This window comes from Rhinopithecus roxellana, chromosome 19 (assembly GCF_007565055.1).
Source record: "Rhinopithecus roxellana isolate Shanxi Qingling chromosome 19, ASM756505v1, whole genome shotgun sequence".
In the NCBI taxonomy this organism is placed as follows: Eukaryota; Metazoa; Chordata; class Mammalia; order Primates; family Cercopithecidae; genus Rhinopithecus; species Rhinopithecus roxellana.
In genome coordinates, this window is record NC_044567.1 from 1,244,732 (window position 1) to 1,268,806 (window position 24,075).

Genomic DNA, 24,075 nt, shown 5'->3' on the forward strand with positions numbered 1-24,075 from the left:
CTAGGTGCCATAATTTTCTGTATTTAAGACCATCAATGTTATATATAGTCATGCACCACATAATGACATTTTGGTCAACATATATATGTGTGTATGACAGCAGTCCCGTAAGACTTTAATGATGCTGAAAAATTCCTGTTGCCTATTGACATGGTGAGAGGCATTACTCGCATGCCGGTGGTGATGCTGGTGTAAACAAACCTACTGTGCTGCCAATCGTATAAAAGTGTACAGTAATGTCCTAGGCCTTCGCATTCACTCACCTACAGCAACTTCCAGTCCTGCGAGCTCCGTTCATGGTAAGTGTCCTACACAAGTGTACCATTTTTTATCTTTTATACTTTATTTTTTGCTGTACTTTTTCTATGTTCAGATATGTTTAGATACACTAACACTTACCATAGTGCTACAATTGCCTGTAATGCTCAGGACAGTCACACGCTGCACAGGTTTGTAGCCTGGGAGTGATACATTAGACCATACAGCATATTGATCATAGAGCATATTGTTCCTAGGATATGCTAGACCATAGCGCATTTGTACCCTAGGAGCAATACGCTAGACCATAGACATAGGTTTGTGAAAATACACTCTATGATATTCACATAATGATGAAATTGTCTAAGGATATATTTCTCAGAACATAACCCCATTGTGTAAGTCATACATGATTATCTATAACAATATATGCCAGGTAAATATCTATGTAGGTACATGTATATTAAAATGATTTTTATATATTTAAATACATATGTTTCTCCTTTTCTGAAATCCATCTAGAACACGTGATCTGAAACACTACCACTTCTTCGCGTTTTTACATGAGGGTCCCTCCCAGCTCTTACCCCTGAAACATGTGCACATGTAATGCACATAACGTGACAGTGCACATGCATGTACATATAACATGTGTAAACACAAGTGCACACAGACACACACACACACATGGAGGCTTCTGCAGGAATGCTAAGGACCAGAGAAGAGAGTGTGGCTCGAGGTACCGTTACCCACTGGTTTTGACACTTGCTGCAACACTAATGAAACTCTAGCTCCCGGAAAAAATTGGTGAAGTATCTTTAATTCTTTAAAACCTTCACACTAACTATATGGAGGTTTGTTTCTGTTTGTCCTGCTGGCAAAGAGGCAGCTTATTAATCCATTTGCTCTTTAAACCAACACAGGATTTCTTTCTTTTTTTTTTTTTGAGACAGGGTCTTGCTCTGTCGCCCAGGCTGGAGTGCAGTGGTGCGATCTTGGCTCACTGCAAGCTCCGCCTCCCGGGTTCACGCCATTCTGCTGCCTCAGCCTCCTGAATAGCTGGGACTACAGGCATCCCCCACCACGCCTGGCTAATTTTTGTGTATTTTTAGTAGAGACAGGGTTTCACCGTGTTAGCCAGGACGGTCTCGATCTCCTGACCTCGTGATCTGCCCGCCTCAGCCTCCCAAAGTGCTGGGATTACAGGCGTGAGCCACTGCTCCTGGCCCAACATAGGATTTCTTCACCAGATCCCTCGAGCTTTCCACAGAAGCCCTAGCGCCTGCAGAGAAAGCAGTGAATTTGCTGGCATTTTTCCCCTCTCAATTACTCAGTTCACTTTCGTGATGAAAGGGCAGATGCATCTGCCAGGCAGCAAGGAGAGGTGGAATGTGCTTCAGCCCGAATGGGCGCTTTCTCCTCCCAAGCTGTGTGATTTCCACAAGCCCCACAGGCCCCAACCCCAGGTCTCAGTTTTGTATCTAGAAAAGAATGAGGCCAGAGCAGAGTGAGGCTTCTCCCAAGGGCGTGTGGCTGAGTGGGAAGTCACAGGAACAAGAACAGTGAAATTCCTGCAGTTTCCATGTCACTTCATGGTGAGGAATCTAAAACATTTTCAGTAACCAATCAATACCTATTATAGAGCAGAATACACTCTTTCTTTTTTTTTTTGAGACGGAGTTTCGCTCTTGTTTCTCAGGCCAGTGTGCAATGGTGCAATCTCGGCTCACTGCAACCTCTGCCTCCGGGATTCAAGCGATTCTCCTGCCTCAGCCTCCCGAGTAGCTGGGATTACAGGCATCTGTCACCATGCCTAGCTAATTTTTTGTATTTGTTGTAGAGGTGGGGTTTCACCATGTTGGCCAGGATGGTCGAAAACTGACCTTAGGTGATCCACCTGCCTCGGCCTCCCAAAGTGCTGGGATTACAGGCGTGAGCCACTGCACCTGGCCCGTAATAAACATTTGAATCATTTTTAAAAGAAGGGGGAGTTTTCACGGGAATTATAGAGGTCTCTGTTGTGTACCTTCCAGATTCCCTCTTGGGACCAAGCCCTCGTACCCCTCCAAACCTCCCTGCTTCAACCCCTGCCTCGCCCTGTCCCCTCCAGCCAGGAGTGTTGGCTGCTGCGGAATCACCACTGCCTCCCTCTTTGGGAACAGCTTTGGCCAAAGAGAGCTGCCTGGCCCAAAGGTCATGCCCCTCCCCAGGAAAGCCCACTCCAACCAGCTGATGTGGGGGTACAGAGGCAGAACAGCTCTGAAGGGCCCAAGCTCCGTGGAGGACCGGCTGAGACACCCATTGCAACTTTCTTACAGCTCAGCAGCTCAACTTCTCTCTGCCCAACCTGTTCCCCCTCCCTCCCTCATGGGTGCGATTCCTGAAAGATTCTCTATAAATTCCTGCACACATCATAGGTCTCCTTCCTGGGAACCAGACCTGTGACAGTTGTGGCAGTCCACGTTCTAGGGGCAGCCCTGGCATCCCTCCCCACCCCATTCACCTATCTTCTCCCTTCTGCCTTCTGCTGCTTGATTTAGATGCATGAGGGCTCAGAGCTACTCCCCACCAAACTTCCAGGGCTGGGGGTCCCCAGGAAGCATTCTGGATTAGGAGCCTGGAGAACCAGGCATTTCTTCCAGTTCTTTCTTTGGCTGTCTCTAGGACCTTGGGCAAGTCACCTCACTTCTCTCTTCATTTCCTCCATTTCTTCATCTGAAAATAAAGATCTCACCCAGACCCAAGCAGATGTTGCAAATGGGTCACCTGCAGGGCAGACCAGCCTCACAGGCATGCTTTGTTAGATCTGCGCAGTTTGAGAAAAAATGGAATCCTTGATCATTGGAAAATTGGATGTCCAACTCTCAAATCCAGTTTCCAGCTTATCTCCGCCAGTCGGGAGACTGCTCACATTGGGTCTGCTTTTCCGCTTGGCAATGCCGGAGTGGGGTGTTGGTGGCCCCCTGCAGACCCCATCCTGGCCATCCTTTTGTCTGGCCTCTGACGGTGTTGAGTCTTCCCACTTGGGCCAGAGGGTCTCTAAGGCTCTTCCTAATTCCAAAACGCCTGTGAGTCCAATGGCCAGAGTTTGATTCCTTTCCTTCTGTTGTGTTTTCCAAAACCTGTGTGCTCTCAGCAAGATTAAGTCTTTTAGAAAGAGGGATCAGAGAAAGACTGCCTTTCCTCAGGCAGCATCTTAAACACAGTATCACAATTAGCAGCTGAGATGCTTCTATCTCAGCTTCTAACCTCAGCTAGGAAGCAAGCTGATGGTTTCCAAACCTGGTCACCATCAGAATCAGAGGAGGAGCTTGCCGGAGGGGCAGATTCCCAGCCCATGCCAGATTCAGATTCAGCCAGTGACAGGTGAGGCCCTGGAACCTGCATCTTTAACAGGTTTCCCAGGGTTGTCCCAATATGGACAGAGACCTCATACTTCATTATTTTCCAGTGGTCTCAGCAGCAAGGAGACATGGTATCAAAGGGAGACATGTGGAAGAACTCCAAGAGCTTAAAATTCCTGGCTCATTGTCCTCCAGAAATGAATGCCCGGAGCAAAAGGAGTCAGCCAGTTACACCTCACTTCACACCAAGGGCCCTGCCCGTAAGTCTAAATGCATCAATATCGTGACTGCTTGGCCAATGGGTGCCTAATCCCTTGCTGGAAATGGAAAGAAAGGAAGGTGATTTTCTTGCTTTCGTTAAGCGGGTTGCATTTCTACAACACTCGGATTCCAGAGCAGGAACAGCAGCCCAAGACAAACCTGTCTTTCAGGAACACAATACTCACGGGTGTGTGATGCGTCCAAAGTTGCTTAAAGGACCCTGGATGCGCTGCCTCAGCTCCTGTGCCCAGCGGAGGCCGCCGGCCACAGTGGGCATGTTCTTGTGCACTGGTGAGAACCCTGGGGACATGGTACAGACAGACCGAAATGAGTCTAGAGCACCTCCGCCCTCTCCACCCAGCAAACGCCTCCAGCCAGGTACTCCACTTTTGCCTCATTATCTCCAGACTAAAGTCACCCTGGGAGCACATAAGCAGGAAGAAAGAATGACCCTGAGACGAACACTCTCAGCCTCAGGGGACCTGGGTCCTCTGCCTAAGCTATTCTGATTTCATTGCTCTGGGAGGGGCCCAGCCATGAGTGTTTCAAAGAGTCTCATTCTTGTTGCCCAGGCTGGAGTGCATTGGTGCAATCTCGGCTCACTGCAACCTCTGCCTCCCAGGTTCAGATGATTCTCCTGTCTCAGCCTCCCAAGTCACTGGGATTACAGGTGCCCACCACCACACCTGGCTAATTATTGTATTTGTAGTAGAGATGGGGTTTCACCATATTGATCAGGCTGGTCTCCAACTCCTGATGTCAGGTGATCCACCTGCCTCGACCCCCCAAAGTGCTGGGATTACAGGCGTGAGCCCCTGCACCCGGCCACCATTGAGTGTTTTTTAAAAGCTCTCAAGATGACTCTAATTGGACAGTCAGGGTTAAAACACTCCCTTAAACAGACAACTCAATCACTCTGGGTCTCAATTTTCACATCCATAAAATGGGAATAATATCTTCCCTGCTTAATTAACTTCCAGGGTTCCTACGAGAATTCCGTAAGATGATGAATGAGGGAGGCCATATGGATTATGAAGCCCTGGACTCGAGTCAACACAGATTAGATACGTTTATGTTAGCCCAGGCATTGGGTTTGTCTGCTTATATTTAGTTGTCAAGATTTACCAAATGTGAGGTTTCACTTTTTAAAGAATCTCACTTCCTAGCTTCTCGGAGAAAATGACAAGATTAGCAAGAATCCGCTGGCATTTCTAAATAGCGACTAGAGAAGTGGCCACTTCCTTTATTTCACCACGTGTACCACCCTTCCCTGGTGTCACCATGCTCAGTCCAGATCCATGATTTTCATTTCCGGCTTGTCCTCCATGATAGGCAAAACTCTAAGATGACCCCCAATGACCCTCACCCTCACATAATCCTCTCCCAAGCATAGGTTGAAACTGTGGCTATGATGAGACCTCACTCCTGTGGTCATGCTATGTCATATGGCAGGAGGAAGAGGACCCTGGCTGCGCCTGACCTAATCAGGTGAGGTCTTAAAAGCAGAATGTTTTCTCTGGCTGGTGGCAGGAGAGGAAGGCAGAGATTGGATGCATAAGAGGATTTAACGTCCTGTTGCTGGCTTGAAGATGGAGGTGGCTATATGGTAATGAATGCAGATGGCTTCTAGTTGCTAAGAGTGGCCCTTGACTGACAGCCAATGGGAAATGGGGACCTCACTCCTATAGTCATGAGGGACTGGATTCTACCAACAGCAAGGAGGATGGCAGTGGATTTTTCCTCCAGAGCCTCCAGATGCAAACTCAGCCTGGCTGACACCTTGATTTCAGCTTTGGGATTCTCTCTGAGTAGAGAATCCAGATGCACCATGCTGGACTCCTGACCTACAGAAGTGTGAGCTGATGGCCGGGCACGGTGGCTCACGCCTGTAATCCCAGCACTTTGGGAGGCTGAAGCAGGCTGATCATGAGATCGGGAGCTCGAGACCAGCCTGACCAACATGGTGAAACCCTGACTCTACTAAAAATACAAAAAACTAGCCGGGCGTGGTGGCAGGTGCCTGTAATCCCAGCTACTCTGGAGGCTGCGGCAGGAGAATCACTTGAACTGGGGAGGTGGACGTTGCGATGAGCTGATACTGTGCATGCCACTGCACTCCAGACTGGGCAATAGAGCCAGACTCCATCTAAAAAAAAAAAGAATTGTTAGCTGAAAGATGGGTGGTGGTGTTTTAAGGTACTAAGGTCGTGGTCATTTGTTATCGCTATAGCTTCTGAAGACATTTGAGTTTCCAAACTCTGTATCTGACCATAAGAAGTCATGGGGATGATCCCACATAAAGCTTGGTCAATGGATTTTCTTGGAATGACTTCTAAGTGGAGGCAATTCTCGATGACCTCACCATGAAACCTACTAGCAAGCAGAGTGATCCTGTTGCTCAGCTACTTAAAAGCCTTTGATAATTTCCCATACCCTCGATCATGATTCCAAGTTCCTGAACCCAGCACTCTGAGCACTTCCCAAGCTGACCCCAAATGCCGTGGCTGACTGGGTGTCTTCCGCACACCTTGTTTGGCTACAGGCAGGCCCAGCTGATCACCTTCCGTATCCTCTCATGTCTTCTCCGAAGGCCTTTGCCTCCTCTCCTTTACTGGTGATCTCCCAACTTCTAGGGCTCAGCTCAAGACTACCTTTTACATAAACCTGCCCTCGAATCTCCCATCCACAATGCATCTTTGCTTGGGGAGGAAGGAAGAGTTTTAGTCTCTTGTTCTTTCTTTTCTTTTCATCTTAAGAAGTCAGTAATTTATTTCTTCCAAATGGCATCATTTTTCAGATGCCAGAGGCCATTCAGTCCAATAACCACTTATTGAGCACCCACTATATGCAGAGCACTGTGCGATTGACTATAGGAATGTATTTTATTTGTTTCTTATTTATTTTATTTTATTTATTTATTTGTTTATTTTTTATTTTTTTGAGGCGGAGTCTTGCTCTGTCGCCCAGGCTGGAGTGCAGTGGCTGGATCTCAGCTCACTGCAAGCTCCACCTCCCGGGTTCATGCCATTCTCCTGCCTCAGCCTCCTGAGTAGCTGGGACTACAGGCGCCCGCCACCTCACCTGGCTAGTTTTTTGTATTTTTTAGTAGAGACAGGGTTTCACCTGTGTTAGCCAGGATGGTCTCGATCTCCTGACCTCGTGATCCGCCCGTCTCGGCCTCCCAAAGTGCTGGGATTACAGGCTTGAGCCACCGTGCCCGGCCCTTATTTATTTTATTTTGAGAGACAGGGTCTCGCTCTGTCACCCAGGCTGGAGTGCAGTGGCAGGCTCATAGCTTCTGCAGCCTCGTACTCCTGAACTCAAGTGATCTTCCCGCCTCAGCCTCCTGAGTCACTAGGACTAGAGGTTCACACCATCGCTCCCAGCTTGTTACCATTCTTTATAGCTCAAGTTGAGCGATACTCAACATTCTATAAAGAATCACCTTTTCATATTAATTATTTTATCCCTTACCTTGACCTGCCACAGTATACAATAGCCACAGGCATGTTTGGCATGTAGTAAGGATTCAATAAATGTATGTAAAACTGAAATGCATTTGTTTTGACTCTAAGCATCATAATAAAAATGGAGACATCATGCCTTGGCACGGTACTGCCCTTTGGAGGGCTCCTGCTGGTTCCTCCCACCAGAAGCATGGTTGCTATGGCATTGGAAGGCATAAGAAACTTTTCTCAGGCATGCAAACATTTATTTTGGAATGGAGGTGTGTTGAAGATTAGTCAGTGTAGCAACACTGATCAAGGATCAACTCATACATGATGCCAAGGTCTCAGCTGAACGGAGGCGGTCAAGACTGCACCACGCTGGGTCAGCCTGCCAATCTCAGCCCCAGAAACAGGGAAAGCCACAGTTCAGAGAGCTCCCTGGTCACCCAAGGTGGTCTGGAATTTCAAGCAAGAAGGTTGTGCTTGCTCTTTTTAGAGAATGTATGGATCCATACATGGACATTTAACAAATACAAGAGGAATGCGTTGCTTCTTCCCAGTAACAGAACGTCCCCTTCAAAATCCCCTTCAACAAGCCTACCAAGTTCTGCTTCCTCCTGGACATGCTGACTGTAGATCATCCTCACTGCATCCAGATCTTTGTTGAACATTTGGATGAGGACCAGGTATTTATCAGATGTATCTCTCGCTACCAGTGGTCTTTCAAGGAGGTTTCCTGCTATGTCTAGCAGCTGTAGGGAAGGTGGAGGAAAAAGAGGAAAAATAAATCACAGATTAAACCTTTCCGTGGTCATACATATCCAGTGCTCTGGTTTTTCCTTCATATGCCTAAAAACGTAAGAAGAGTGAACAGTGTTATCGTGGAACTGGACCAGTAATTATTCATATGTGGATGATATTCATAGTCTTTCTCCTCTCCTTTGCTTCTGACAGAGAATTCCTGTCTGCTGAGTTACCTACCCCCAGCTCTACTTGGCACAAGAATCTGGATAAACCAATAAACAAAGGGACAACTAAAGATCCCAGAAAGGTTAAGTTGAGCTACATAATTAAGACCTAGAACAGGCCGGGTGCAATGGCTGTAATCCCAGCACTTTGGGAGGCCAAGGCGGGTGGATCACGAGGTCAGGAGTTCAAGACCAGCCTGGCCAAGATGGTGAAACCCCATCTCTACTAAAAATACAAAAATTAGCTGGGCGTGGTGGCGGGTGCCTGTAATCCCAGCTACTCAGGAGGCTGAGGCAGGGAATTGCCTGAATCTGGGAGGCGGAGGTTGCAGTGAGCCAAGATGTCAAGATCGCGCCATTGCACTCCAGCCTGGGCAACAGAGCGAGATGCTGTCTCAAAAAAAAAAAAAAAAAAAAAAAAAAAGACCTAGAACAGAAAGAAGGTGATGATGGAACAGAAAAAGCTGCTAAGTAAGCTGGATGTTGGGGAGAATCTGAAGGGCTAAAATTTGAGAATGGGGACAAGGAAATAGTTTCTGAGAGCAGGTGCCCTGAGAATGGCGGTGATGCTAAGCTTGCTCTGAAGATGTGTTCCGGTGCATTCAGACTGCCCTAATCCCTCAGTGTTTCCTGGAGCAGCAAAATCAAGATGTGAAATGGTTGTAATTACTTTCTGGCTCCTGGACTGTGTTTCTTCGATTGTGATGCTTTTCTGAGATGAGGCCATGTAGGACTTCAGTTATATTTAGGATATACCAATACTACTCTGCTTCTAAACGTGCCTTCCATGATAACCTCTCATCTCTACCTAGTGCTTGAAGCCAGGGGGTGACAAAGTACAGCAGCAGGCAGCCAAACCCGCCCAAGTCTGGCCTGTGGCGTCAGTGCATGGTTTTTGCATTTAAAAAAAGAATAAAAAAAAATTAAAAAGAGGGCTGGGCACTGTGGCTCATGCCTATAATCCCAGCACTTTGGGAGAAAAAGACAGGCAGATCACTTGAGGCCAGGAGTTCAAGACCAGCCTGGCAAACGTGGCAAAACCCCCGTCTCTACTAAAAATACAAAAAAAAATTAGCCAGGCATGGTGGCATGTGCCTGTAACCCCAGCTACTTGGGAGGTTGAGGCATGAGAATCGCTTGAACCCGAGAGGCAGAGGTTGCAGTGAGTTGAGATCGAACCACTGCACTCCAGCCTAGGCGACAGAGCAAGACTCTCTTAAAAATAAATAAATATAAATAATAAATAATAAAATGAAAAAGAGGATGTGACAGAAAACACATGTACCCATAGTCTAAAATATTTATTCTCTGACCTTTTGTAGAAAAAAAATTGGAACCCTGGCTTTAAGTCAAAGAACATGAGAAACACGATATAAAATTACATCCACATGTCTTAAAACTGGAAGCTGAACAGTCTGTATTTGTCTAAGACCCTATGCTCTTTATCCTACCTCCTTATTGCAGGTTGGGCCATTTTTTTTTTGCTTCACTGGCATGCAAAGCCTGGACGGAGTGCAAGCTCTAGGAGCTGGTTGGCATCAGCTCATAATCTTAGACGGCTCCTAGAAGTCCGAGGTGTCCAGGCCATGTTATGCAGAATGACCACGTACAGAGAAAGGCCAAATACGGGGTCCCTGGCCAGATGTTTTCCAGACCTGACAGCTTGACTGGATTTCCTAAATGATTCCAAGGCACTCTAAGGACTCTCTAAAGGTGTTAAAAAGCCTTCCATTGGGGAGGATCTAGGGTCACACTTTCTTCCACAAAACAATCACCCAGATCTCTGGAGACGGTAAAAAGTAGCTCTGCCTCAATGGAAGCATAAGAGAGCCGGACTCCACCGAGTTCTATGGCTCCCATCTTCCGCTGAGGAAGTACAGGTATGTGCACTGAGGGACCACCATGGCCAGCCTGCACCCTCTATTCACAGCCCTTGGCCCAGATGTACTTATGGATTCATGTCCACTGAGAGGCCACCTAGTAGTTGGATGATCTTACAGCAGCAGCAGGAGATCCAGAGTCAGGTACTCTCTCTGATCCCTACTCCCCAGGCTTGAAAAAGTTCTTCTCTGCATGAGCTTATGTTCATTGGAGATTTTGCTTTTGCTTGGGGATAAAGGAAGGGTTTTAGTTTCTTGTTGGTGAGATCACCAAAAAGAGAGAAACAAAGTAGGCAGAAGGGATCAGAGGGTTATGGTTTTCCTACTAGTTTCCATGGGTTGGGTTGGAAACTCTGCTGAGAAGAGGAGTCAAGGTCAGAAGATAAATCATCTGCTTTTATGAGCCCTCTGAAACTCTGGGTACAAGCAGTGCTACATCAGTAGAGGGAAGGTCTCCCTCTACTTCTGCTCAGAACCCTACTCTACCATAAAATTTCAAGGATTGGAATTTTTGAACCCAAAGAGGCATGCCCTTGGCCCACACTGAGATATTTTCATGGTGGGACCATCAGAAGAAAAGCAATGGCAAGACTCCTTCAGGCACCCTTCTTGGCAGATAAAATTTAAAGGGGGTCTGTAGACATGTAGCAGATGCCGTGATTTCAAAGACTTCAAAGTGACTTGAGAATACTTGTGAGGCATCCCTTGAAGGCTCCTGAACATCTCTGGTGGAGAGGGATCTATATGATGGGTAGGGCTGGGCATCCTTAGTGCACAGATGGAGTTTCAGCCCCACAAGTTACCTGAGAAGCAGAGTTTCAGTGAGCCCTGACAGATAATGGCATGCATGACCATTCTGTGGACACAGGTGAGCCCTTTCACCGGAATTGGTTCAAACGCTTGGAGAGGTGGCATGCTTGACCATTCTGTGGACACAGGCAAGCCCTTTCACTAGAATTGGTTCAGATGCTTGGAGAGGGGAATCTCAAAAGCCTTCCAATGTGAATTACAGTATTTATTAAAGGTTACATGTATATATATACCCAATGGCTAATGGAGCCTGCTACATTTGGGTTACCAAATATTCTAGAATAGCACAGATCCATCCATCCAGGTTGAAGCCTCTTCTACAATTGTCCCACCCATCACAGATCCTGTGTCTGAATATTTTCAGTGCCCAGAAACTGAACTACTTGCTGAAGAAGTCCATTCCATCTTAAACAGCTTTGACAGAAACCTCTTTCCTCTACTAAACCACAATGTGACTTCTTGTAACTTCCACCAACTAGTGGAATCCTTAAAATTTTATAGAATAAGCCTTTTTTATTTTTTGGGACAGAGCCTTGCTCTGTCCGCCAGGCTGGAGTGCAGTAGCGTGACCTTGGCTCACTGCAAGCTCTGCCTCCTGGGTTCAGGCCATTCTCCTGCCTCAGCCTCCCGAGTAGCTAGGACTACGGACGCCCGCCTAACTTTTTTATTTTGCCTGGCTAACTTTTTTATTTTGTATTTTTAGTAGAGACAGGGGTTCACCTGTTAGCCATGATGGTCTCGATCTCCTGACCTCGTGATCCGCCCGCCTCGGCCTCCCAAAGTGCTGGGATTACAGGCGTAAGCCACCGCGCCGGGCCCAGAATAAGCCTCTTCGTTGCTTGGTGGAAGGCATATCATGCTCCACCGAGTCTTCATGTCTCACGATGCAGCGCTTTCAGCTGTGCAGTCACTGACCTACTCATCATCTATGCCTTGTCCTAAACCTTCTCCTCCATACACTTTCTACTACCTGATCTGAGCGTGATATGGTAAGAGCAAAAATCTTATTCCAGTGATCGATGCCTGAAACCTATCACTCATTACCTGGGAGGTGGTTTGCTCTAGATCGAATCAACCTAGCAACCATGGTTCAATAGCCATGGTACTGCACGGTCACACTTTCCCTACTGATAATGGTGTGGCACCTGAAGAGATCACTGCCGAAATTCCTCTTAAACGTATTTTTACCTTGTTACATTTTCAGGAAAGCTTAAGTACTCAGCCTGAGAATCCCAGTTCTGCACACTTTCTTGATATGAGAAGGATTCCCACATCCTTCTCTAATAGATTAATAAGAATAATTAATAGTTGCAGGAACAGAACAGTTGGAAAGGTATCCGTATCATCCTCTGATGAGGGCTGGGGGAGTATCCAGGACACAGTGGCTCTTGCCCCATTTACACAAACCTTAAAGGCATGCTCCAAGCCAGGTGCATCATCAAAAGCTTGAATAAAGATAGTCCCCAGTCTTCGGTCGAGGTCTTCTACTTTCTGGTTAAATTCAGCGACGTCATTTTCAAAGTCCTGAAAAGACACCATATATACACATATATACACACACACACACACATATATACACACACACATATACACATACATACATATACATATATATATGTAAAACATAATTTTCTGAAAGCCAACCCCACTATGCTCCTCACAGCTAACTTTTGTGTTTGAACTGGTTATACCAAAGAATTATTCTAATTTTCTGAAATTCACCATGGCATGACTTAACTTTTAGCCATGTAGAGTTACCCTGTGGTTGCAGCATTTTTACCTAGAGGGTCCCAGCAAAACGGTGGAGTGAATTAGATGTGAGTATGGTGTTCTTCCACCTTTTCCATGCTCCTCCGTTCTGCTTCCTGAAGCCCCTTCTCTCTCACTCATAACACCAGCTCTTATAACACCAGCTCTTGTTACCCTGAAAACCATTATAGCAGCAACAGCCCTAGCAATGGGGCTATTTCAACATTACCACCCAGTTTCTTCCCTTCCCCAAGTCAGAATTCCATTTTTCCATTGTCAGCAAACTAATCTGGCCATTACGAGGAAAGAGAGCTAATTAAACTAATACAAACTATTTCTTCTAAATCCTTCTTAATTGGTTAAGACAGCAACTAGCCTTGTTCTTAAGATTGCCAAATTTAGCAAATAAAACTACAAGGCACTCAGTTAAATTGGAATTTCAGATAAACAAGAATTTTTTTTTTTTTTTTTAGTATGTCCAAATTAGTGTAGTTTATCTGGCAACCCTAATGTATTTCTCTTAGAATGTAGCAATTTTCAGAGAAACGCTGTTAACGCCAATCTCTAATTTGTGGAATTATTTGTTATTATTGCTTTGTAACAGTAATGCATGTGTGTGTGTGGAAAAAAAAAAGGGTATGAAGAAATAGTCTAGTCCTACTTCCCAAACATGATGACATTGTGGTATGTTTCTTTTGAGTTTTTAGTTTTTACCCTGGGCAAAATCCCTGGGATTACACTTTGTTTTACTGTATTATAGGGTAGCAAATACATTGTATATAGCCTGCTCTGTGGTCCACCTTTTTTTTCCTTTTTTTTTTTTTTTTTTGAGATGGAGTCTTGCTCTGTTGCCCAGGCTGGAGTGCAGTGGCATGATCTTGGCTCACTGCAATCTCTGCCTCCTGGGTTCAAGCAATTCTCCTGCCTCAGCCTCCCAAGTAGCTGGATTACAGGCCCACACCACCACTCCCAGCTAATTTTTTGTATTTTTAATAGAGATGGGGTTTCACTGTGCTAGCCAGGATGGTCTATGGTCCACCTTTTTTGGGTCTACTTTTGACTAATAGAATTCTTAGAAGGCAGTACCTTCCTGTGTCTGGCCAAATAAGATTCCCCTGGATGTCTGACGGAGCTCGGGGCAGACTCTTGCCCTAATTTCTTTCTCCTTTTCCCGCACACACTCTTAAAACTCCTTCTCCAGTAATTCTGCCATTCCTTTTTCTGGGAATTCCATTCTCTATTTTCATACTGGCCCTTTTTCTTCTTTTTTTCTCCCATGGGTGTGGACTCACAGGTCGAGGCTTTCTTGGGGCTACAGGTGAGATGTGGGCTCTTTGTTCCTGTCCTGGAAAATGCTTTGCTGGCCCTTTCCTTATCCTATGTGTTCTGTTGGGAACCAGGTTCAGATCAGAAAACCTAGGCTGTGGCTTCACTTACACCTCCCCAAGTCACTAAAAAAATTCTTCCCAGGTGTGCCTGTTCTTCCCTTAGCAATTTCTGCCCAAAGCTTAAAACTTCCTTCCCCCTCAGTTTTATTAAGTTATAATTGACAAATAAAAATTGTATACCTATGTTGTATACATGTTTTGATACATGTATACTCTGTGAAATGATCACCACTATCAAGCTAATTAACATACTCATCATGTCACACAGTTACCATTTGCTTTTTGTGTGGGTGGTGAGAACACTTAGGATCTACCCTTTTAGTGAATTTCAAGTATGCAAAACAGTTTTTCTTTTTTTAAAATTATTTTACTGTTAGTTCTGGGATACATGTGCAGAACGTGCAGGTTTGTTACATAGGTATTCATATGCCATGGTGGTTTGCTGCACCTATCAACCCCTCATCTAGGTTTTAAGCCCTGCATGCATCATGTCCTAATGCTCTCCCTCCCCTTGTCCCCCAACCCCTGACAGGTACCAGTGTATGTTGTTCCCCTCCCTGTGTCCATGTGTTCTCATTGTTCAGCTCCCACTTATGAGAGAGCAAAGCAATACAATTTTTATTTATTTATTTATTTATTTATTTATTTATTTATTTATTTATTTAGAGACGGAGTCTCGCTCTGTCGCCCGGGCTGGAGTGCAGTGGCCGGATCTCAGCTCACTGCAAGCTCCGCCTCCCGGGTTTCCGCCATTCTCCTGCCTCAGCCTCCTGAGTAGCTGGGACTACAGGCGCCGGCCACCTCACCCAGCTAGTTTTTTGTATTTTTTTAGTAGAGACGGGGTTTCACCATGTTAGCCAGGATGGTCTCGATCTCCTGACCTCGTGATCCGCCCACCTCGGCCTCCCAAAGTGCTGGGATTACAGGCTTGAGCCACCGCGCCTGGCCTTTTTTTTTTTTTTTTTTTTTTTTTTTTTGAGACGGGGTCTCCCTCTATCACCAGGCTGGAAGGCAGAGGCGCGATCTCAGCTCACTGCAACCTCCGCCTCCCAGGTTCAAGCAATTCTCCTGCCTCCGCCTCCTGAGCAGCTGGGACTACAGGCGCCCGCCATCACGCCCGGCTAATTTTTGTATTTTTAGTAGAGACGGGGTTTCACCATGTTAGCCAGGATGGTCTCAATCTCTTGACCTTGTGATCTGCCCGCCTTTTCCTCCCAAAGTGCTGGGATTACAGGTGTGCGCCACCATGCCCAGCCCGCAATACAGTATTGTCAACCATCTTCACCATATTGTACGTTAGAGCTCCAGAAATTATTTATCATGCATAACTGAAACTTTATACTCTTTGACCACCACCTTCCCATTTGCCTCTTCCCCAGCCCCTGGCAGCCACCATTCCACTCTGCTTCTATGGCTTTGACTATTTCGGATGCCTTGTATAGGTGAGACCATGCAACATTTGTCTTTCTGGATCTGGCTTCTTTCACTGAGCTTAAAACTTTTGAAGCCACAGGGTGGCCACAACCTCCACTGTCAGGTCATACCCACCTCAGCATCTCTGAAACCCTGGTGTCATTAGTCTGGAGCAGTTAACAGTTGGAAGAGGCCTCTTTGATCTTTCTCCCAACACAAAGAATAATTAGAATCTTTCTCTTGGCACAAGGAATAATAATTTCTCCTAACACAAAGGGTAATTAGCAAACCCACTGGGACCACACAGCCAAAGGAAATACACAGGGAAAATACAAGTAAATGCCTACACCCTATAGGTGAGAGGCATCTGGGACAGAGGCAGAGCTGGCGATTCAGCCCTTCCCAACCCTACCATGCTTTGGAGGTACAGGCAGTTGGAGGAAGACCCTGAGAAAAGCCTGTACATCTCATGAAATTCCTCATGCATTTGCTGGACCTGCTGACTCAGGGCATTCCCTCTGATGCCGCTGAACTCCACCTTTCCCAGTTTGTGGAAATCCAGGGCTGTCTTCAGAAGACCCTATGGGGACAATTCACAAAAGAGTTAAAATCATCATCATCATCATTAACAGTGGATGAGAAAAGTTGGAAACCTGGGGGCGGTGGTTGCTTAGGAAATTGTGGAGCCTGATTAGTTTGGTAACCTTATTATTAGATTGGATTGGTAAAAATAACTCTTGTTTAAACTCGATAACAAAGCAAAGAGAAAGTACAGTCAAATAAAATTTACGTGAACCAAAATAAATATATACATACATAAATAAGTGAAATGTATGCTTCCACCTCTCTATGTCTTTGTGGTCTTTAACAAATAATAAAATGTAATAATAATAAAACTATTTATATAATTGGTAGCTTTATCGCTGATTTCTCTAAAATAGCTCATTTCAAATGGATCATGTTATCCAGTTCTAGAATGACAGCAATCCTAGGGGATGTTGACAGGAAAGCAGAGTCGCAAAATAGTCCTGAAGACATGCCCAGAGGGTGACACCGGCCTTCTTTGCAACTTCTCTGCCAAGCAAAGACATCTCCTGCAGGGTGCCCTTGCTGAGTGTGCATGGGATGTTATGCCCTGCTGCCAGCCGGGTGGCGGCAAGTAGTTATTTACCAGCTCTGTGCTGCGCTTCTTCATCTGCTGCAGAATAATAACAACACCTTGTAGCATGATGCTGAGCGCTAAGTCAGTTAACTCAAGCCTGGGATTTAGGCCAGGTCTGCACACACAGTATCACCACTGTTATTGATGTGGTAGTGTCCCAGGTGTGCTTGAGGTCCAATGACAGGTGGACAGCACAACCCAGAAGCCTTGGGGAGGAGCCCCTCCTGAGTCCACGGAAGCTACTGCACCTCCGATAGAATGGGAGCTTCCTCCTAAAGACGTCTAGCAGGGCAGATTGAATTTATCTCTTGTGAGTACCTAAAAATCACAAAACCTCCAAAATAAGATACGGTTCTTGTCAGGACTTCCAATCCGTGTGCATGCCCCTTAGGCAGGAAAGAGGACGGCAAAAGTTCCCTTTGTGTCATTTTGGCCAACATTTGGTGTGGACTGTGGGAGGGATCGTCTACTCTGGAGGTTTAAGGGGTGCACCACGACACCGATGCTGTAAAATCCAGCAGGTCCTGGTACCACCGCAGGAAATCTCACTGCCCATGGCCGCTGCTGTGGGTAACCCATCAGGCTAGCACAGGCTGCCTGTCTCCTTTCTCCTGCTGGGACGCCAACTCCAGCAGCAGTGACAGAGGTGCTGGGAAGTGGGGACAATGGCTGACTTCCCCCCTTTGGCCAGGAGGGTACCCATGCAGATTTGGGCAGCCATCTAACAAGCCTGTTTTTGTTCAGCTGTGTTTGGGTATGGCTGGTGGCAAGCAGCTGAAGTGGGAGGGGAGAGAAGAGGGAAGAACCAGCCAAGGCAGGGAAGACAGATGCCAAAACCAGGGAGGGCCTTTTGCCACTAATGGTGGGAAAAGTGGCAGTCTTTCTTTAAAAATAGGTTCAACTTGATATACTGGGAAGAAAACCGAAATGAACTTTATGGAAATGAAATTGACTTCAGTAGTAATTCAAGTCTCTCGGAAAGTGCTTAGTTGTAATTGGTTTTATAGGGAGAGTCATACTTGTGCTGTGAAATGCAGCCTTGGTACTTATTCTTTATAATTCTGTGGATGTCAATTTCAATTTCTAGGAAATACTTCCTAACCATTTTAAAAGGGAGATGCATTTTGATATGTTTGATTATATCAGAAACCCAGACGACAATTTTGTTAGACTATTTTATTTCTCAAGAATACTTAAAGCATAGTCTAGGGAGGTGACAGGAAGGTGTTTCATCTTCAGTTTTCCTAGGTATTAGTAAAATATTTATTTAACCATCCTACTTTTGGAGAAAGTCCGGTCACTTAAAAAGAGGGATACTTACATTGTTTTATGTAACTTAACACACACATGGTGGACAACACTTTTATCTGGTGCTCAACTCAAGGTCTTAGGCTTTCCTCACCCTTCCATGGAAAGAGATCCACCCATCTAGCTTTTTCCCAAACTCTCTATCCCCTTCTTCTGCTTATTCAGAGCACTTATCACACTCTGGAATTATATTATTTGGCATTATATTATACTATTTGCTTATTTTCTGTCCAGTAAGTTGTAAATGCCCCAAAGGTACCTCGGCATTTCCAGTGCCTGGAAGAGTCTCTGACCCTGAACACATATTTGTTGAGTGAAGTAATATATGCTCTTTGTTCTTTGACTGGGCTATAATACTTCCAAAAAAAAAAAAAAAAAAAAAAAAGCAACAAGGTGATAGAGGAGCTAGGAGCCCTAACCTCTGAAGAGCAGTTGGTGAAAAAAAAAAATAGACAAGAGAAGAGAATTATAAAGACGGACATTTCAGTGTCCACAGGACCATGGTCAAGTGCAAGGGGGAACCCTCCCTGGTGCTCCATTGAGGGCAGAATGAAGGCAAATGAGTGAACGGGACAAAGCAGCAGATGTGACCTCACCATACAGGTTAAACTTATTACATTGCTGATATGGGATCATTTCAACCTAAAAAATGGCCATTTCCTGTGGTTTCATTTAATAAAACACAATCATCTAATGCTGTAGAATGGGCTATGAAGAGAGGGAGTGAGCTCTCCATCACTGAACGAGTTTTAGTAAGTTCGATGTTGGAGGCATTATAGAAAAGGTTTCTGAAGAAGCTGGGAAACTGTCTTACAATTATAGACACCAGATTTATGGCATTGACCATGGTTATATCTTTGATTAGCCTTAAATCTTTAAGAATCAAAATATTTCGATTCTTAAATTATGTAAATGTAAGCTCTTTTCATTGCTTATTTAAAAGTTCTCACAAAACAGATAAAAAGCAATTTAAATCAATAAGAGGTTTAAATAATATTTTTTCCGCATTGCCAAGACAATCCTAAGTCAAAAGGACAAAGCTGGAGGCGTCACGCTACCTGACTTCAAACTATACTACAAGGCTACAGTAACCAAAACAGCATGGTACTGGTATCAAAACAGAGATATAGACCAGTGGAACAGAACAGAGTCCTCAGAAATAATACCACACATCTACAGCCATCTGATCTTTGACAAACCTGAGAGAAACAAGAAATGGGGAAAGGATTCCCTATTTAATAAATGGTGCTGGGAAAATTGGCTAGCCATAAGTAGAAAGCTGAAACTGGATCCTTTCCTTACTCCTTATACGAAGATTAATTCAAGATGGATTAGAGACTTAAATGTTAGACCTAATACCATAAAAACCCTAGAAGAAAATCTAGGTAGTACCATTCAGGACATAGGCATGGGCAAGGACTTCATGTCGAAAACACCAAAAGCAACGGCAGCAAAAGCCAAAATTGACAAATGGGTTCTAATTAAACTAAAGAGCTTCTGCACAGCAAAAGAAACTACCATCAGAGTGAACAGGCAACCTACAGAATGGGAGAAAATTGTTGCAATCTACTCATCTGACAAAGGGCTAATATCCAGAATCTACAAAGAACTCAAACAAATATACAAGAAAAAAACAAACAACCCCATCAAAAAGTGGGCAAAGGATATGAACAGACATTTCTCAAAAGAAGACATCCATACAGCCAACAGACACATGAAAAAATGCTCATCATCACTGGCCATCAGAGAAATGCACATCAAAACCACAATGAGATACCATCTCACACCAGTTAGAATGGCAATCATTAAAAAATCAGGAAACAACAGGTGTTGGAGAGGATGTGGAGAAATAGGAACACTTTTACACTGTTGGTGGGATTGTAAACTAGTTCAACCATTATGGAAAACAGTATGGCAATTCCTCAAGGATCTAGAACTAGATGTACCATATGACCCAGCCATCCCACTACTGGGTATATACCCAAAGGATTATAAATTATTCTACTACAGAGACACATGCACACGTATGTTTATTGCGGCACTATTCACAATAGCAAAGACTTGGAATCAACCCAAATGTCCATTTGTGACAGACTGGATTAAGAAAATGTGGCACATATACACCATGGAATACTATGCAGCCATCAAAAAGGATGAGTTTGCGTCCTTTGTAGGGACATGGATGCAGCTGGAAACCATCATTCTTAGCAAACTATCACAAGAAGAGAAAACCAAACACCGCATGTTCTCACTCATAGGTGGGAACTGAACAATGAGATCACTTGGACTCGGGAAGGGGAACATCACACACTGGGGCCTATCATGGGGAGGGGGGAGGGGGGAGGGATTGCATTGGGGAGTTATACATGATATAAATGATGAATTGATGGGTGCTGACGAGTTGATGGGTGCAGCACACCAACATGGCACAAGTATACATATGTAACAAACCTGCACGTTAGGCACATGTACCCTAGAACTTGAAGTATAATAAAAATAAATTTAAAAAATATTTTTTAAATGTCTATTTTTATTCATCACAGTACTAAACACGAAATTCATCATGTTATATACAGGCTGAAATATCCACTTCAGAGACACAACATATGGCATTGTGGAAAGAGCCTAGGATCTAGGGCAAAAAAAAAACAAACCCAGAGTTTACACAACCCTGGTTCCATCATTTACTAGCTATGTGGCTTAAAGCAAGACACCTAACTTCTCTAAGCTTCACTTTCCTAACCTGTAGATGGGAACAGTAACACTTAAGTTGCTGTAGAGTTACCAAGTTCATGGAGAGTTCCCTGTAGGACTTCAATAAAAGGCAACCACTATAATTAACCGTGATCACTCTGATGTCACTAGACCGGGTTAATGGATATTATATGTGTAATGGTGTATATAGGGGACATTTGGGTGTTTCTTTCAAGACAGAACAAGGAGCCCTGGGGTCCCAGGCTGCTTACTGGACTGATCAGGTTCTATTCTTATGAAAAACCGTGCAGCACTTAATGGTGGTGGCAGGTGGGGGGATGTGGGGAGGATTCAATATGTGCTCTGGCCCCTGAGATGAAGAATCAAAATCAGGGGTAATGGCAAGACCTGCCGACAGCAACCCCCCGCTCAAAGGAGAGGCCGCGTTGCCCATCTTAAAAGAAGAACCTTGGGAATTCATTAAGGGAGAGCACAAAGCAGACGTTCATAGATGAAAATCTCAAAAGGTCATTTGGAAAAAGACTGTTTTCTTTACCTTTCGACTGCCACCGACCTTATGTGGCTAATGGTCTCCTATGTGACCACATATTCAAGCCGGGCTAAAAGGGAAGTCACCCAATTAGGCTCAGAATGAAAGGAGGCTGCAGAGTGGCTGGAGATGGTAGAAAGAGCAAAAGGAAACGCGGCGTGGATATTAGGTCAGCTTATTACCTATCTACCTGCTAATCACTTCGCATAAAGCCTCAGCAGGAAATCATTTTGTCTCCAAATGAATCACAGTTTTACAGCAGTTTTATAATAAAGGAAATGAGAATTCTCTCCAAGCTGCATTGTTTGGAGGGAAGAGGCTGCAGGCAGAAACTCAAACAGGAGATCTGCAGAATCTACAACTCTATGACACAAAAATGAACTCAGCGAGTGTGTGTGTGTGCACTGATGCATCAAGCAGGAAGGCAGGATGAAAGAAGGAATCAAGAGGCAACCCAACAACTCTTTTTCTCTTTGAATTTTGATGGTTCATTCAAATTGCAAAGATTTCATAGACTTCTGGAATTTTCTTAATAAGTCGTAAAGTCAGATAAGATCCTTTCATGAAATGGGAATTACAATTTTACCTGAGTAACTTACTTTGATAGAAAGACCTAGAAATCGTATGGTAAAAATTGAGTGTACAAAAGTAGAACAGAGTGTATAAGGGCAGAAAACCACAAAACCAGTTTGAGATCCTCAAACCAGGACAGTGGGAGGAAAGAAAGAAGGAAGGAAGAGAGAAAAGGATGGAAGGAGGGAAACAGACCTTTACAACTCCCTGTACGATATCAAAGTTTGGTGCAAAGACAGTATTTGCACTTAGCTGTCCCCCTGGGTATAAGTCTCAGCTATACCTCTTCAACCTGTGTAACTATGGGTGAGTTCATTTATGTATCAGACTTAGTTATGCTCGTTTGTTAATGAAAAGATTCTGATAGCCATTTCCTTTTTTTTTCTTTTCTTTTTTTTTTTTTTTTTTGAGACGGAGTCTTGCTCTGTCACTCAGGCTGGAGTGCAGTGGCACGATCTCGGTTCACTACATCCTCTGCCTCCCAGGTTCCAGCGATTCTCCTGCCTCAGCCTCCTGGGTGTCTGGGATTACAGGGGTATGCCATCATGCACGGCTATTTTTGCATTTTTAGTAGAGATGGCGTTTCACCATGTTGACCAGGCTTGTCTCAAACTCCTGACCTCAGGTGATCCCCCCCACCCTCGGCCTCCCAAAGGGCTGGGATTACAGGTGTGAGCCACCGCACCAGGCCCCCAGTTCTTAAGATGATTTGCAAGGATACAGGCTCTGGCATGGGATAGGTTCTTGAAACATGTTAATTTTTTAGTTTTTTATTCCTCGTTCTTCCCTCCACAAGAGATACACAAGAGATTAGCTGCATCACGGTTGTGATAAGAAGGCAGAGGAGAATGGTGGTATCCTGAAAATGCAATTACTTTGCTTACTGCAGACACCAAAAAATACTGGGCAATGTATACTCCTGCTTTCAAGCCACCCCCACCTCTGGCATTTAGCAGGCACCCAGAGAGGAAGAGTGGATCTGCACAACAAAATTCTCTTGTGCAAAAAGAGTGACAGAATAAAAAAGCAACTCACATCAGAGAAATGAAATCTGGGAGAATTGTGGGGATTAAAAACCAGCTCTTCACACTCCAACCCTTGACTAGAGCATGTAGAGAGATAAACACATTGGTGTTTCATGTATTTATTAATTGCAGCTACCATCATCTCAGTGGCCATAGATTGTATTAGAACAGAAGATGAATAAGGCTAAGTTCATGATAATCCTTACTGGAGAGGAGCAGATTAATCTCATTTCAAACAGGCATCGATCACAGAGATATACAGAATGTTAACTAAAGGGCTACATGAAATATGCCAGAGGACAGGTGATAGTTCTGTGTTCCACTGCACAGACTCGGGAGGCAAGAGCTCAGGGAGGAGGAAGATGGCAAAGGGCAAGGGTGATGCATCTAAGCAGGCATTTGGGAGATTAAAAATAAAAGAGGGGAGGAATATGAGGAAAGGGGGCAAGGAGTAGCCATAGGAAGATGAAAAAACATGGAAATTCACGGCAAAAAAAGAGATCAGGGAAGTGAGAAAATAGAGAAAGAGAACGAAGTGAAAGGGGGACCAAGTAAAAGGAGGAGGAAGAATTAGAGAAAGGGAAGGAGAGGGAAACACAGTCAAGAAAAGATATGAACAGACATTTCTCAAAAGAAGACATGCATACAGCCAACAGACACATGAAAAAATGCTCATCATCACTGGCCATCAGAGAAATGCACATCAAAACCACAATGAGATACCATCTCATACCAGTTAGAATGGCAATCATTAAAAAGTCAGGAAACAACAGGTGCTGGAGAGGATGTGGAGAAACAGGAACACTTTCACACTGTTGGTGGGATTGTAAACTAGTTCAACCATTATGGAAAACAGTATGGCAATTCCTCAAGGATCTAGAACTAGATGTACCATATGACCCAGCCATCCCATTACTGGGTATATACCCAAAGGATTATAAATCATGCTGCTATAAAGACACATGCACACGTATGTTCACTGCTGGCACTATTCACAATAGCAAAGACTTGGAATCAACCCAAATGTCCATCAGTGACAGACTGGATTAAGAAAATGTGGCACATATACACCATGGAATACTATGCAGCCATAAAAAGGATGAGTTTGTGTCCTTTGTAGGGACATGGATGCAGCTGGAAATCATCATTCTCAGCAAACTATCACAAGAACAGAAAACCAAACACCGCATGTTCTCACTCATAGGTGGGAACTGAACAATGAGATCACTTGGACTTGGGAAGG

At 44.7% G+C, this 24,075-nt stretch overlaps 1 protein-coding gene across 1 annotated transcript in view; it reads right to left on the minus strand.

Moving 5' to 3' along the window:
- The window catches only part of DNAH9 (dynein axonemal heavy chain 9), a 378,462-nt gene that overhangs the window by 331,050 nt on the left and 23,337 nt on the right, over window positions 1-24,075 (minus strand). The window contains exons 7-10 of the mRNA XM_010376130.2: window positions 15,933-16,100; window positions 12,378-12,494; window positions 7,914-8,064; window positions 4,049-4,163 (exon numbers count right to left, since the gene is read on the minus strand). Coding sequence (XP_010374432.2) covers window positions 4,049-4,163; window positions 7,914-8,064; window positions 12,378-12,494; window positions 15,933-16,100 — 551 coding nt within the window. The remainder of the gene's footprint in view (window positions 1-4,048; window positions 4,164-7,913; window positions 8,065-12,377; window positions 12,495-15,932; window positions 16,101-24,075) is intronic.